The sequence below is a fragment of the Vicugna pacos genome, chromosome 9 (assembly GCF_048564905.1).
Source record: "Vicugna pacos chromosome 9, VicPac4, whole genome shotgun sequence".
Lineage (NCBI taxonomy): Eukaryota > Metazoa > Chordata > Mammalia > Artiodactyla > Camelidae > Vicugna > Vicugna pacos.
In genome coordinates, this window is record NC_132995.1 from 73596178 (window position 1) to 73613332 (window position 17155).

At 44.6% G+C, this 17155-nt stretch overlaps 1 protein-coding gene across 1 annotated transcript in view; it reads left to right on the forward strand.

Annotated features, from left to right (window-relative positions):
• Positions 1–17155, forward strand: part of ALG14 (ALG14 UDP-N-acetylglucosaminyltransferase subunit) — a 79314-nt gene that overhangs the window by 4316 nt on the left and 57843 nt on the right. Inside the window, exon 2 of the mRNA XM_006197341.4 lies at positions 348–499. Within this exon, the coding sequence (XP_006197403.1) occupies positions 348–499 (152 nt within the window). The remainder of the gene's footprint in view (positions 1–347; positions 500–17155) is intronic.

Below are 17155 nucleotides of genomic sequence, written 5' to 3' on the forward strand. Positions count from 1 at the left end.
CCCACCCTCCCTCATTTTAATTTTTCTTGCCGTCTTGCGTCGTTTTTTATAGATCTGTGTGCATCTTGTCCCGTTGCCACCAGGCTTCTTAATAACAGGACCTGGGTCCTAGACGTCTTTGGACCTTTCCCAGCACAACCTACTGCTGGTGCTGATTGTATTTTTATACACTGATTACCCTCGTCCCCCATGTAAAAGTAGTGTTTATACAAGGGCACAGATTATTGTTTCCAAATATTCCTTCTGTCTTTTGAGAACTACGCAAAATACAGCGTTAGTACCGTGTAGTCAGATGGATATATGCATTATGGGTTTCTTAACCTCAGACCTTCCACTCTTCTCTCCAGGTGGGCACACCACTGAGATCCTGAGACTGCTCGAGAGCTTGTCCGACGCTTACACCCCTAGACATTACGTCATTGCTGACAGTGATGAAATGAGTGCCCGTAAAATAAGTTCTTTTGAGCTAAATCGGGCTGATAGAAACCCCAGTGCTACGGTAAGTGATAATTTCTATTTCTAAGAAAGTTACAAATCGTATGTTGAATTTAATTGTCTCTGAAAACAGTCCTGTGGCCCCTCAGTGCCCTGCCCGCACGATGCAGTCAATGTTTATTGCTGATGCAATGTATTTCCTTTACCACCAAAAGAGGAAAACATCTTTAAAATAAATCTTCAGATAAAAATGCTTGATTCCTTCCTTCCCTTCCCTTCTACTCTTTTCAATGGAGGAAACTGTCTTTGAGTAGTTGCAGCTGCGAACATTGTTTTGTTTATATTTACGTACGTAAAGCAGCCGGTTCATATGCTTACTGGCTCTTCATTAAAGTTCTTTATCAGCGTATGACGTGTACTGATAGTTTTTTTAACACAGAAGTTTTCTTCATTTGTTTAGATCGTCTTTGACTTCTTTCACCAGAGTCTTGCTGTTTTCTGTATGTAGATCCTGAACGTATTTTGTTAGGTCTCTTTATTTTATTCTTACTATTTTCTTATCTTACAATGTGCCAACTTCTGGTGCACAGTATGTTTCCGTCATACATATTCATACACATATTTGTTTTCATATGCTTTTTCATTATAGGTTACTGCAAGGTATTGAATACAGTTCCCTGTGCTACACAGTAGAAATTTGCTTTTTATCTATTTTGTATGTAGTAGTTAATATTAGCAAATCTTAAACTCCCAGTTTATCCCTTCTCACCCTCTTCTGCCACTGGTAACCAAAAGTTTCTTTACTGTTCTATTCTGTGAGTCTGTTTCTGTTCTGTAGATAAGTTCATTAGTGTCTTCTTTTTTCTTTGTTTTTAGATTCCACATTAAGTGGTATCATATGGTATTTTTCTTTCTCTTTCTGGCTTGCTTCACTTAGAATGACAATCTCCAAATCCATCCTACATGTACTGATAATTTGATTTATCTATTACTGCTTCTTATTCTTCCAATCATATTTGTATCTGCCTTAAAATTACTTCTCTGCCCCCTGGTTGCTCACTTCATCTTAGCATTTTAGACGGAAGCTGGAGTAAAAGGGAGAAAAGTGAGACTACTTCATCAAGGAAGGACGCAGAGCTGGCTGCTCCTTGCTGGGTCGTCTCCATCCGTCCTTCTCCCTGGCACCCGCTGGACCACGGGGCTCCAACAGGGAGTCGCACTGAGGCAGCTACCCCAGCTCAGGTCGGTCAGAGTGTTCCTCCTGGCTTTGTGGACCTGAGGACCCAGAGAATGAAAGTCATCTTTCTTCAGGGGCAAACTCTGTGAAGGGGCAAACTTGGAAGCTGCTGGCAGTTATGTTTTCACCTGCTGGCTAAAGACAGAGAGAGTGAAGTTAGTACACAGAGAGGACATGATGTGGGACCACGTGCTGGGTCCTGCCTCCATGACCTCAGAGCTGCTTCCATGTGGGTCCTGTCTTGGTGGTTCTTACCTTTCTTGGAAATCAGGATCCACTAGGAGAACTCATCCTCCATTGACCATTTTAGTTAAAGCCTGTTTTAGTTATGTTTTGGTCACTTGTAAACATCCCTAAGTAGTGCCCTGCTAAAATATATTCTTGGAAAATGCACATCAGACAAGATTGGAATCTGCCTGCTACTAATTGGCCATTTAAAAATAAATAAATAACAAGTATGTTTTGTCTTTGTGGGAGCTGAGCCAAAATGCTTCGTTTCTGTTTGAGAAGTAAAGTGTGTGTCAGTTCCTAGGGCTACCATAGCAGAGTACCACTAAGGAAATCGGTGGAAATTTACACTCACAGCTCTGGAGGTGAGAAGTCCAAAATTAAGATACGCGCAGGGCCATGTCCTCTCCAGAGGCTCTGGGGTGAATCCTTCCTGCCTCTGCCTAGCTTCCAATGGTTGCCAGCAGTCCTTGACATTTCTTGGTTTGTAGCAGCATAACTCCAGTTTCTCCCTCCGTCATCACAGGGCATTCCTGTGCCTGTCTTCATGTGCCCTTCTTATCAGGACACTAGTCATTGGATGTAGGGCCCACCTGGTTCCAGGATGACTTCATCTTAACTTGATTACATCTGCAAGACCCAATTTCCAAACGAGGTCGCTTTCACAGGTTCTAGGTGGACGTGGATTTTTGGAGGACACAGTCCATCCCTGTGCACATACACACACAGGACTATTTCAGGAAAAGTCTGTTTAATACAAAGCAAAACAACCTTTTTCCTTTTAGCAAGTGTGAAAATTTTCATTGTAGAAACTATTGGGTGTGCCAGTGATTCCTTTCAGTAATGTGTGAAACGGATAATAGTAGCTTCATTTTACAAATAAGATAAATGAGGCTCAGAGACAAAAATAACTCAGCCAAGACCCCTCCAAGTATGTGGGACTTACCTCATGTGTCTGCTCCAAAGCCTGTTCCCTGGCCACTCTGCCTCTTTTGTTTATTCTTTAACAATTCAAAGCACTCAGTGAGAAAAGAATGCCCTGAGAATTCTTATCCAAGACATCAGAGACTAAACATGCCATTTACACTCTTATCTTAGAGTGTATATTAGACTTGGTAGAGAGTTTGGAGAAAATGATGGTGATTTTCCCACAAGAAAAATATTAAAAGTCATAATTTAGACTCCTTAAAAATACAAAGATCAAATAATGACAAAATTCTTACTGTCTTTCAACATAAGGAACAGGTATTTTTGTTTATACCCAGTTAATAGTGTGCATGTTCTTTTCTTTCTGAAATTGTATCCAACTTGGAGGCCCCAGACTGAACTTAGCATACGTGTTGAATGCTGCCCTCCAGGTCCATCACTGTGTGTGCTGTTGATTTGCTGAGTGACGTCATGGTTTAGTGAAACACTTGGAAGATAGTTTTACACCGTGGATCATGATGCTTTAGAACCCAGTAAGCTGGGTTTGATTCGCTTTATTAAGAAAGCCAAAGATTCTGGATTTTGTAAGGGTCATTATGTTTTTTCTCATTATCCAAGTGACACCACAGTGTAGGACTAAGGACATCTGTTTGACTTCCTCCTTCTGTGAGTTAATTTCCTGCTGGGGCAATGCAACCAGTGTTAGAGGGGAAAAAACACCATCCCATTCCTAAAAGGGGGGTAGCGTGCACGTGCCTCTTGTCCTTTGTTTTGACCACCCCGTGAGCCGCATGAGGGGAAGAGGAGGCGGGGTGAAGAGGCACCTTCCCGCCGAGCCTTACACAAGGAGGAGTCCACTTACTCGTCTCTCTCCACTGCCCCTTAGCGCCCCTGACAGCTATCTTTATGTCTTACATGGAGCTCCCCAGACTGGGGAGAAGTGGGGTCTGCCTGAGGAAATCAACAGTGATCAATGCACTTGCTGGCAGAGCCCTGGTCCGCCAAGAACACCGAGCACCCTAGACCTGCCCTGGCGCGTGCGGCGGCCGCCGGCCCTGGCCCAGCATGAGTATTGAGTAGTCCTTCGCCCGCTGACCGGCAGCTGCGCAGCGCTCCCACTGTTGGAGTTTCTGTGCATGTGTGTCTGTATCTGAGCTTTCTGCTTCGACTGGTTCATTTGTTATGAAGGTCTTTTGCTCTTCAGAAGTATCTTAATTGTTTTTTCTTTTTCACATGTGTTTTTGAACTAGCTTTGAAACGTTCACGAATAACCCTGTTGGAATTTTGGGTTGAACTGAACTGAATCAGTGCATCAGTTTCAGGAGAACTTACAACTCTTTGACGATGCCTTCCTGTCTGGAAACACCACCTTTCTCTCTGTTGTGCAGATCTTCCTTAATGCTTTTCAGTAACATTTCTTATTTTCTTCATAAGAGTCTGGCATACCTGTTGTTCTGCTTATTTCTCAGTACCTAGTATTTTTTTTATTATAGTTGTAAGTGATATATCTCTTAAAGATATTTCCTGTGTTGCAATATATAGAAATACAGTTGACTTCTGTAAAGTGATCTTATAAGCACTGCCTTGCTATACTCTAATTCTAATAATTTGTATACTTTTGTGTTATCTGTGAAGATAATCTTACCCACAGATAGTAGCAATTGTGATCCTTTCTTTGTAATCTTAAATCTCTTAGTTCTTTTTTCTCATTTTGTGGGTTAGAACTTCTAGAACAGTAACAAATAGGAGCTGTGTAGGGGTCATCCTTGCGTTCTTTCTGCTTTAAAAAATTTGCCAAGAGTTTTATTTTAAATCACATTTGGTTGTTGATTTTTATCAAATGTCTTTTCTGTGTATGAGATGGTATTATAGCTTTTCCAATTTTGTTTTCTGTTTATATGGACAATTTCATGGTATGAACTATGTTTGAATTCCTGGAATAAACCCAGTTTGCTCAAAGTGCATTGTATCTGAATACATTGCTGGGTTTGATTCACAAACATCTCATTAAGGATTTTTTTCATTTATGTTTGTGAGAGAGAGTGCCTTGTGTTTTCCCTTTCTCGTGCTGTCCCTTAGTTTTGGTGTCAAGGCTACACTGGTCTCATTATGTGACTTGAAGAGTAGATACAACTTTTTGCCCTTGGGAGGAATTTGTGTTAGTATGAAATTTACTTTTTTGAAGTTTTTTTCTTACAGTATTATTAACTATGGTCAGCATGCTGTACTTTATGTCGCCATGGCTTCTGTATTTATAACTGGAAGCTTGTAGCTTTTGACCTCCCTTTGTAGCCTTTGACCTCCCTTCCCCATTTCCCTCAGCGCCAGCGCCCCATCTCTGGTAACCAACAAATCTATTTTCCTTATCTATGAGCTTGGGTTTTTTTTGGGTTTTGGTTTTGTTTCTTTAGATTCCACGTGTAAGTGAGATCATATGGTGTTCGTCTGTCTCGGTCTCACTTCCATAATGCCCTCAGGGTCTACCTGTGCTGTTTGGTTTTACTGAACTCTTAGCTTTTGCTTGTCTGTGAAGCGTTCGAGCTCTCCATCCAATCTGCACAAGAGCCTGGCCGGGTAAAGTGCCCTTGGCTGTGGCTTTCCCCTTTTGTCCCTGTAGATGCATTGTGCCACTCCCTTTTGGCCTCCGGCATTTCTGCTGAAAAGTCAGCTGATAGCCCCCTGGGAGTTCTCTTCCGTGTAACCTGTTGCTTTTCTCTTTCTGCCTTTAATAGTCTCTCTTTAACTGTAATTTTTGTCAGTTAATTGTGGTGTGTCTGGTGTGTCCCTTTGGGGGTGGTCTTGTGTAGGACTCTGTGCTTCCTGGACTTCAGTGTGTGCTTCCTTTCCCAGGTTAGGGAAGTTTTCAGCTATTGTATCTTCAGTTACGTTCTCAGCCCCCTTTCTCCCTCTCTTCTCCTTCTGGGACCCCTATAATGTGAATATTAGTGCATTGGTGTTATCCCAGAGGTCTCTTAAGCTGTTCTCATTTCTTCCCATTCTTTTTTCTCTCCTTCTATTCAGCATCAGTGATTCCCACTTCGTGTCTTCCAGCTCCCTGAGTCATTCCTCTGTATTGTTTAGTCCACTGTTGATTCCTTCTAGTGCGTTTTCCATTTCAGTTATTGTATTCTTTGACTCTGCTTGTTCTTTATATATTCTAACTCTTTGTTAACAACTTAGGATTTTTCACGGTGCATTCATTCTTCTCTCAAGTTCTTTGATCATCTTCACGAGCACTTGTGGGTTCTGGTCGTCGTGGGTTTTGTCCAGCAAAAGTCCCACCGCGGAAGAACGCGATTACTCAAGACTTCATTAAGTCAAGAGAGTGAGAGGGAGCCGGAGACTGACTCCCCGAGCGCCTCCAAAGCTCTTGTATTTATTGAGAACAGCCAAACTAAAGAATCAAAGTGAAATACGTCATAGGAATAGAGGGCACGGTGTACGTGCAGGGATGCGAGTCAGCAGTTTCAGTTCATGAAAAACAGAAACATTATAACCTTGATTTATACTTAAATGGTACAAGCAGTTATTTTTAGTCTCAAACAATCATGAGCAAGGTTACAGTGTTCCGAATAACCGATAACGCAAACCCAGACCAGCACAGAGTCTCCATACTATGATCAGAAATCATCTAAGCACGCAAAGCAGCCCAGCTGTCCCCAGCTAAGGGCTAAGGCCCTGTCTCCTGTGAGCCAGAGCAGCCCACGCTGTCCACCGGCGCCTGATGAGCGACGCACGTCCTGCCGGTCAGGGCGAGGGACGAGTCACGGTTTTCCATGAGCATAAGCAGCCCTGAATCTGTGCCCTTGAGCTAAGCAAAGCGAGCAAATCATGTCCGCTTTTCACGGCGAGGAGACAGTTTGTAGCAGGTTCCTGCTGGCAAAGCAGCTTCCCGGCCGCTGAGCTCAGTCCCACAGATGAGGTGGGGACTGGTGCTAAGAGTTCAGCTGTTTATGCTCTTGGACATTCTGCTTTGAAGGAGCAGTATAATGACAGACACAGAAAGCATTGGTTTGGATGATACATGTCTTACGTGTTTACGTAAAGGTGAGAATATGGTTTGGTAAAAGCAATGATTACAGTTTCAAAGTTTGTTAACCCAGGTTTGTGCTCCCACAGCCACTCCCCTGAACTCTTGCTCGGGTAGAGTGCTTGTCCCCACTTCACTTAGGGCTCTGGGGTTTTATCCTACTCCTTCAGGTGGAACATGCTCTTCTGTTGCCTCATTTTGCCTGAGTTGCTGTTTTTTTTCTATGTGTCTGGTAGGTTGGTTACGTTTCCCAGCTTTGGAGACGTGGCCTAGACATCCTGTGCGTCCTAGCAGCACTCTCCCCTCTTGTCACCAGAGCTGTATGCTCTGAGGGCTCCTCTTATGAGGGCCACATGGGTCTTCCCGTTGTGGCGGGCTTACCATGTGGGCAGTCTGGTAGCTTGGTTGGCCCTCAATATGGTTGGCTGCCGGGCCCTGCTCTGTGCATGCAGAGGCTGCCGGTCACTGGTTGGCGGGACTGGATCACAGGGTAGCTGACTGCTGGACCCCAGGGGTGCCCAGGGGTACTGCTGGTTTACTGATAGATAGAGGCAGGGTCCAGGAGACCCCACGGCTAGTGCCCTCCCACAGGTGGGTGTAGCCAGGTCCTGGGGCTAGTGCCAGCCTACGGCAGGCAGAGCCAGGTCCTGAGATCTGGTTGCAGGTGGCAGGGGTCCCAGAGCTGATGTCAGATTGCTGGTGGGTGGGGTTAGTTCTGACACAGTTGTTTGTGGGGTCTGAGCTGTCCTAAAGTTTGTGTTGGTCTCCTAGTGGGTGGGGCCAGGGCCCAGCTGGTCCCAGGGCAGGATCTGACCGGCTAGTGGGTGGGCCAGATTCCCAAACTGCGTGGCTGCAGTTTTCTTGCAGCTGGTATCTGCCTCCTGGTAGGTGAGGCGGGTCCCAAGGCTAGAGCAGGCTCACTGGAGGGTGGGACAGGGCCCAGGAAAATGGAGTTGCCATTCATTTACGTGAGGAAGATCGCAGGAGGGAGCAGGAGCCAAGTGTGGGATGTCTGTGAACACACAAGCCAGGATGTTGACTGTGCAGCTGGATACATGAGTCTGAAGTTCAGAAGGGAGGCTGGTGTGGAATATGAATTTTGGAGTCATCTGTATTTAAATGGTAGTACTTAAAACAAGAAACTAGGTGAGAGCCCCAGGGACTGGTGTAGTTAGGAGGTAGAAGAGGACAAAGAACTGAGCCCAAGGTACTCCAGCTTTCAAATATTGTTGTTGTCATGGAGACATCACTGTCAGCCTGGTGTCCCTGTGTAGACCGCCCCACCACCTGCGGGGGTGCCCAGACCCCAGCTCCAGGTTTCTGGCACAGTTAGGTCTTTCTCCCTAAACTCCAGTGTCACAGGCCGTCTGCTCCTGTTTCATTTTCTTCTTGTTTCTGACAAGTAGGGATTGCCCTTCTTTCGCACCCAGATAAAATAATATTTCATTATGTACCTTATAGCATCTTGATCAGTTTATGGAAGGAGGGTTTGGGGGTTGGTTTAAGGCGGAGTTTTACTGTCCTCTGTATGTATAGACGCCTACTGTGCACCGTTTGTGTAAATAGCACCCCCACCCACACAGTTTTCCTCGTTTTTTAAGTCTGATTTAAACGATGTCCCAGCTGTAGATAATACTCCTGTGATTAAAGGCCTTGACTGTCTTTAGAGTCTAATCTGTTCAGACTTCTTAAGCCAACCAGAAAACCTGCACCACTTTAAGGCATTAACAGCAACTGCGCACAGTGCCGGGCGCGGTGTCTCGGCCGCAGCGCTCGGAGCATGTTAGGAATAAAAGCACATCAATTCCCGCTTGGTTCTGGTAAGACGCCAAAACCCACATTTGCAACACAAGCCTGCTCTTCCAGAAACAGACAGAAGATCTTCCCAGAAACCAGACGCTACAGATGACCCGTTGTTAATCACTTAGAGTTGCCCAAGTAGCTTAGCATTTTCTGTTGGTTTATAACTTATTCTGATATGGAATTATTCAGTAAATGTCTAAATGTTTTTGCTAGCTTATAGAAAAAATGTGTGAATGTCCATATTTATCTATTTATGCTAGATATAAATTTATAGCAGACTGTAAAGCAAAATTTTGAATTAATGTGATCTTGTTAATTAAATCATAAGAGAGGAACTACTTTTGTTGCAGAAACTTCATTCAAGTTTCTCCTAATTCTTTTGATTCAGTGTATTTTGATGGTATTTTAAATCTTTAGGTTCGTAATTCATCTTACAGTCACACGCAGGTGAAGAATAATTATTGCTCGTGTACTTTTTAGTTCCACTATCGTCTGTGTTTCTCTAAGTAGTTTAACTAGCTTTTTAAGAGGAAACAGGCTTCCCTTGGGAGAAAGATCTCAGTCCCACTCAAATGAAGTAACTGAAATTAGAAAGGTGAGGAGCAGAAAGCTAAGCAAACAAAAACTGACTGTTTAGCTGTGAAATTACTTACGTGAAAAAAAATACCTTGAAAGCCTTCTAAAGAAAATGTAATTTCCACCGGGATTAGTTCTAAAATAAAGAGTAGGTAAAGTAATATCTTTCAGAAAAATTGGACCATAACCTTTCCAAATAGAACCAGTTACCAAAGCTGTATTGTATAAAGCGAAGTGAAAAATCGCACCAGAGCTTCCTCCCTGGAAAGCGGTGGTCTGCTTGTTGGTGTATGTTTTGCAGGGACGTCCACCCCTTCGAGACAGGGAAGGCAACAGGGCTCAGGGCCTCTGTAGGTTTTGGTTCATCTTTTTATTTGCTTCTCAGTCTGCGCTTTGTTTGTTAACCACCTTGCTTGACAACTGTTAATCCTTGAAACCTCTGTTAGAGCCTGAGTTGGCACCTTCAGATCATACCACTAAAGAAGAAAGTTCAGTGACACTTGAATAGAACATTTTTTTAATACACATAAAAATTAAAGCGTGCTCTCTTTCGTATATAAAACAATAATAGAAGTTGCTGAGAACTGATTTGAAGGGTTAAAAATTAGAGCCAACATTCTTTACTTTTGGGTCACTTAACTAGATTTCTCACTAGTCTATAGCTAAGCTTATAATGTTTTGCCAAGAAAGAGTATTTATTTGTTCATTTAGTTAAAAAACATTAAATGAGTACCAATTCTGTACCAGACACTAGGCTTATGTAAATATTTCAGCAAATCTTGATTGAATGCACCCCAGAATTACCCATAGCAGGGCCGTAAGTGGTTATTTACCTGTTTTTTTCCAAATTCTCTTTTTGTTTGTTTCTTAATTGAAAAACTGTAGACAGTGAAGAGGTATATATAAAGTGAAAAACAGGAGTTCCCTGCAACCAGTCCAGTCCCACGCTCTAGAGGTGACCAGCTCGGGGCAGACCCTGACGGTGTGACTTTTTCCCTCCTGTTGTGCATGGACTTAGAACAAAATGTCAGGAACTCCATGTGCATGTGTACATGGCACCACGTAAGCGGGGACGGGGGGATAGAGTGTGGCTAGTTTATAAATCACACCCTCAATGTTGCTTTCAGCAGTTTTTTTCCATTTGAAAAAGACCTTGATGGTTTTGCACGTTGGCGCTTGTAGGCCTACCTCATGCTTTTTAACGCCCGGGTAGTAGTCGGCAGCGGTGACGTGCCATTTCCCCACGGCCGTTTTCAGTTTTTCACTGAATGCTGTAGTATTTGTCTACCTCTGTTGCATACAGTCTGCCAGTACTCTTAGAACTTTCCAAATTTTCTACAAAATGTGGGTGTTACTTTGATTAGACAAAAATTTAAAACCAAAAAGCCCAAAGTGAGTAGCTTGCTGACGTTCGAGGGCCCATCACTGCATTCCCACTACATTGTTCTGCCAGACTGGACTGCGTTCCTGTTTCGAGGTAAATGGAGTAGACTAGGAAAGGATGTCACGTGCGGTAGAGCCGAGTGTGACAGATACCCCACATACTTGCTGTTCTGGTCACTGAATGAAACCTTCTGTGCCCTCTGTCCATATTGCTCAGTGACTTGCTCAGGCCAGCAACTCCAAGTGCCTGTTACGTGCAAACCCTCCACGTGCACGGCTGCTCTGGACTCTAGTCTTGTCTGTGTCACGTTCATGCTCATGGCTGCCCATGTTTATCAACCCTAAAACATTGCTTTGCACAAATAAGCTATTATATTTCTAACATTTTTAATGGTTTCCTTAATATGAAAAAGTGTATTTTGAGGCCAAAAGCCAGGCTCAGAGGCTTTCTTTCTCCCTAAAATAAGAACCAAAATAAGAATTAAGTCATTGATTCTTTGACTCAACTCTTCACCTGAGATGAAATTGATAAAGAAGTCATATAGTCTATAAATAGGTATTATCTAGAAACAAAAAAAAATCAACTTAAAAACTTAAATAAGAGAAGTTCAGGAATGTGTCATGTTCAAGCTACATATGCAAAACTGAGTAACGTTCTTATATGCCGACTTTCTAAGAAAAGATAATGAGAAAAGATCCCTTAAATATTAAACACTGGGAAAGATCTCGAATAAAAGGGAATGAACAGTATGGACCCAATAGTGAAATCTTATTGAGAGGCATTAAATATGATCTGAATAACTACAGAAATGTGTTTCTGATACATAAAAACTTAAAAAGTTTTCCAGGTTTCCCCAGTTTATGATGCAGTAGCAATCAGAATCCTTTTTTTTTAAATGAACTTTGGTTTTTTATTCAACAATAAATATTTGCCTTCCATTTGCCAGGCTTTTTTATAGGCATTTGTCATACACCACTGAACAAAACAGCCCAAAAAACAAATTCCTACCCTCATGAAGCTGACTCACCTCCGGCTGGACCAGAAAGACATAGTGAATACCAGACATAGTGAATAAGGAAATCACGCAGCTTCTTAGAAGGCAATCCATGCTATGGGAGAATTGCACAGGGATGGGAAGGGCAGGGTGGGAATTCTGACAAGGAGCTTCAAGAAGTTGGGGACCCCGGGGAGAAGAGCATTTCAGACAGAGGGTATAGTCCTGGAGGAGCTGCAGGGGGGGAATGGAGGGGTCCTGGTGGCCAAGCCTGGTGAGTGGAGGGAGAGGAGAGGGGAGGATGGGGCCCGGGCCAGAAGATACGGGGCCTTGGAGGCCAGTATAAGGGCTTCCCCTCTTCCTCTGTGGCAAATAGAAAGCTGTTGGAAGGTTTTGCTCAGGGGACTAACGTGGTCCAGCTGCTGTTTTAAACAGATAGCTCTGGTTGCTGGGTTGCAAACAGACGGTAAGGGACAAGCGTGGAAACCGAGACCAGTCAGGGGGCGGCTGAAAGCAGTCCAAGCAAAAGGTGGTGTGGCTCCCACCACCAGGGATAGGAATAGGGGAAGTGGTCAGATTCTGGATATTCTCTGAGAGCAGAGTTAATAGAATTTCCCGACATGTTGGATATGAGATGCGAAGAAAAGAGAGAATCGAGTGGAACTTCGAAGCCTTTTGGTCTGAGCAGTTGTAAACAGACTGGAGTCGCCATCACTGACCCTGAGAAGTCTGCTAGTGAAGCATCCCGTCTCCAGGTGTCTTTATAAATCATATCTCATGCCGCTCAAATGAACCAGCAGCCGCTGCACTGGCTGGAGGCTCTTGGACACAGCCTGGGATTCATAGGGGGTGCCCAGGCCCTCCCTGCACTGGTTTAAAACCGTTTCCTAAGTCCTGTGCATTTGCACTCTGTCTCCCTTTTTTCTCTCCCTTCCCTCTCTCTCCTTCTCTCTCCCCCTCTTCCAACCCAAAAAGGTCCTTCCAGCTTCAGAAAGGATCCTGGGAAGTCCTTCCGGGTGTAGAGGGACTTCCATTGCTGTACTTTCCGCTGCCTCCGCAGCCCATGTTGCCGTCATGCCCTCATGTCGCCACCAGGTGGCAGTGCACTGCTGAACATTGCGCTGTCGGGACCCGCATCCGCTGCAGAGGCGGCGGGGACTGAACTGCAGAACGGGCTGAGGGAGTGGAGGTTTCCAGGAGTGTCACAGACTGGCTGCCGTGGGGAAGATGAGGAGGGGTTGTCTTCGGTTCTCTTTTAGAAACACCGTGTATCTTTGCTGGGTGATTTTCCCGTCCTGCGTTTGAAATGGCTTTACAAAGGTTTTGAGCGATCTTTCCACCCGGAGAGGGTGTTTTTATTTAAAGACTTTTCTCACCAGACACCTTGCTGAGGTTGCAGTGCTGGTGTGTTTGTTTTATAGGCTCTTCTTTGTTTGAGACAGAGGAAACGGCTCCCTGGAAGCCTTCCCCGAAGTAAAGTCCTTCTTGAAAATTAAAAGTGGGCATTGATTGAGTGGTTTCTGTATGCAAGATTGGGGCTGCGTTTTATAAAGAATTCAAGTAAGGAAAGGAGGTGCTCTTTGTCTGAAGAAGTTTTTGGTGCAGTTGGAGAGGCAAAAGCCTAAATGCTGGAAACCTTAGGAATTAATTAATAAAAGTGTGAGTGGGCTGTGGTAGTGAATAAAAAAGTAGTGAAGGTCCCAGGTCCCTCTGGAGCCTGGATTGCCAAGCAGAGCTGAAGAGGAGGCTTTTGGTGGAAGTCTGCGCGTGGACAAGTTAGGCTCCCAGACTCTTCACCCTACCTTGGTAGGAAACCCAAGATCTGCCCGTTGGAAAGGTTGAAAAAAGAGACCTTGACTCTGGGAACAAGCCAAGCCGCAGACTGACTTGTAGGACATGGCCCTGAGAACAGGGGGCTCGAGGGACGTGAACAGCCATCCCCGTCCCCATCACACACCACCCAGCTCTCCGTTCCAGGCGGTTCGTTTATTTCCCCCAGGCAGGAGGTTAACGATTAGCTTTGAAGAAATTGATTTGCTCAGGAGAATAGAAGTATAGATGTTGACACCTGGGACTTCCTCCAATGAAGGGGTCAAGTTCTGACTCTTTTTATCCTCTACTTGACAAGCCCCACCCAGCACACAGAGCTTCTGGGCTTCCTTTTAATGCTTCATTCTTCAGTATGAACCAGGCTTTCTCAGCCTCTGTCCTGTTGGCATTTGGAGGCCACGTAAATCTGAGCGCGGAGGCTGTCCCCGCGCTGTGGGACGTTGAGCAGCATGCCCTGCCTCTGCCACCAGGGGCCGGTAGTGTGCGTCCCTTCCCCACCCCTCGCCCCCGCGTCCGGGACCAAAGCTGTCTCCCCACCTTGCCCAACATCCCTGAGGGAGAGATCTCCGCCTCCCTCTTGAGAACTACTGGTTTGAACCAGCATCCAGACGACCAAACATAGGAGGAAAGTCCCTAACATAAGAGAAAGCAAAACCAACAGTCAGGGAGAGGAACTCTGGGGAAAGGAGAGGGGATGGGGAGGAGGAATTAAAGGAAAACAGTATCAGCGAAGGGAGAGAACGTTATGTCTTTAAAAAGAGTAAGATCTATTTTTTAAAACTCTCGCAGAATAAGAACTTTTGCTGTTAAAATTTTGATTGTAGAAATAAAAAATCAAATATTGGAAGATCATATATAAGAGCTCTGCTGTAAATCAGAACAAGAAAATAAAAACAATGGAGAAAAGGTAAAAAAAAATAAATAATTTAACTGTATTGGCAATCTGCTATCTGGAAAGATCAAGGACACAGGGAAAATTAAAAAAAAATAAGTGAAGACCTAAGAAAAACACCCGAAACTAGAAAGACATGACCTTCAAACTAAAGACTGTTCTCCAGCCCAGTTAAACTGAAGTCACAACGACATATATCATCATGCAATTTCAGAACTAATGTTAAAGAGAAAAATTCCAAAAACTTGAAGAAAGAAAAAAAGCAGGCGTCGCATTGGAAGTTGTAATGGCATTCCGAATGGCGGTGGAGAAGTGTCCTCAAACGGAATCCCTGGATGCCCTTTCATGGAGGAGGCACTCAAGCAACACGGGGGGCCCCCAGAAAGGAGGAAGACTCCAGGCCTGGAAGCTGGGCGCTGCCCAGGAGAACAGCGTGGGGGGTTCTCAGGCCGGCAGTGAACGGAGTCCCAGTGTGAAGACGATGGCAGCAGGTCTAGAGAGAGCGGACAGAGGCTGCAGCGGAGGGGAGGTCTGGCGGGTAGAGTGTTGGGGCCGACACGGGGGCTTCTCCAAAGGGTGAAGGGACGTGAAGAGCGAACATGGGAAGAAGTAAGGAAGTTGGGGAGTGCAGGGCTTGTTCAGACAAACGGAGGGTGTGTTTTGACTAGAACCGTGATGGGAGATTGGGAAAGCAGTGGGTTAATGACAAGACAAGAAATTATTTCAGTTTTAGAAACCTGAGACCATCCTTGAATTCAGCTGCGGAAAGGGTCTAAGTGATCTGATGTTTTTTAAGGTTGTGCAGAGAGGGTAGAGGGATCATCTTCGGGTTATGAATAATGGTTGATTTTTGTTTTAGTTTGACATTTTTGTGTTTTCTTAGGTTATAATTTAGGCTATAATTAGAAAACAATGAAAGGGTCTTTTTTGTTTCTAAGAAGTGAAGCTAAGAAGAAATGAAAGCCCCGGTGGAAGTAATAATTTTTTAAGCCCACACAGCATCAGCAGTAGTGTTTTTGGACTAGCGGGACTGTATTTTGGAAGCACGTTAGTTTTCCTGTTACTTTAATCACTTAGGGTTTCTTTTGGTTGCATCTCTTTGTCCATATGTATGTTTGGTCCAGGGACAGTTTGGTGATTGCAGGATTCACCTGTCAGTGCTTCTGAAATTAACATGCCGTGCTCCCACATAACAGCCGCTGTTGTCCACGAGGTGGGGTGCTCCCTTCGCACAGTGGCTGAGACTCCATAGAACTTGCTGAGATTTCTAAATCTAATGTTGATGCATTCTTTCGTAATTCCCAAGCAATTCTAAAAGAAAGAAGTTTGTGAACTATGTAATTGCAGTTGTGGGGTTTTGTTTCAGTCTCTAAATGATGTGTTACAACTCAGGGTGTAACATATTTACCTTTTTAGAATGTGACTAGTGTATATCTGTACTTTTCCTCTTTATAATGGACCTTAACTATATTCAGTTAAAGTTCAAAAACATCTCTAATTTAGAAGAAGATAATTCTAAATGAGGGAAGTATCTTAAACAGAAAGTATTTGAAATCTATTGCAAATAGAGACCCTGATGTGGGTATTTCAGTGAATAAACAATTATTTTCAAAACAGTGCATCAGATAGACGCATACTTGGTTCTAAAGTATTTTAAGTAGTTTAATTTCGTAAATTCCTTCTGAAACCTTAGTTGTCCCATCCTCCATCTCTACAACAAAGGCAGGTAAGGTTAGACTTCCTTCGAATCAGATTCTGAACTGATGGAACTGAAATAGCTGCGAATAACATTGCAGTTATTTCAACCTTCTGGTAATTTAGCTGTTTTCCCTGCGCCGGTGAAATGTATGTGGGAGGCTCATAACATGCAGAGCTAGTAACACTTACCATATGGTGCTGTTGTTTCTCCATTTTTAAAGCAAATTAAAGACATTCTAATAACCGGTGTTTGAATTTAAACATTTACATAAATAGCCTTTAAAAAATTTTTTTGTACTTATGTTATGAACCCAACATACAGTAATTTGTCTTTTGTTCTTGTCGTCACAGAGTCAGGATGTGTCCTGTTTCCCTTTATCCTTCCTTTTGCACAGATGGAGGTTCTTTGGTCCCTTTTAGCCATTAAGCTCCAGGAAATAATTTTGGAGCCAGTAGTTACAGCCCTCCCAGGGACCATGTCGTTCCAAGCCCGGCAGTAGTGAGGCTGACTGGTGGTGAATTTGCATTTTCAACAGGGCTGACCACAGAGCTGAGCATGGGATGGGAGAAGTGGAATAGTGGGTGCAGAGGACAGTCGCTGGTCCTTCAAGGACGTGACAGATGCTCGAGTCATGGTAGAGGGTGAAGTGCCACGAAGTGACCCATGATGAAGCAGCTGTGGGCCCCGGCCTGCAGATCACTGCTCTGTCACGTTGAGCGTGTGAGCCTCCCTGGACCTCGTCTCTCCTTGTGAAGCAGGGAGGCCTGGCTGAGACCAGCGGTCCTCCGCTAGCCTCCGTGATCCCACAGCCGGCTGCCAAGTCTGACTTGTCAAAGACCAGCGAGGCCGCTGCTCCAGGCCAGCCACCCTAGGACCCGTCCGCGCCCGCCTGGAGTCTACATTTCTGATGGCTGCCTTTTCCTAGGTTCCCTCCTGCCGGGTCGGCCCGCTGCCTCGGTCCCCAGTACAGACCCCTGTCTGCCCCACTTCCGCCCAGGCAGGCTCTGGTCAGTTCCTTCTAACCGTCTGGTTTACCTTGTGCTCCTGGGCCAGTTCCGTCACCTGGTAGGTGCTCTTGGGAGCTTCCCTGTGCTCGCAGTGAACAGTGCAGCTCTCGTGT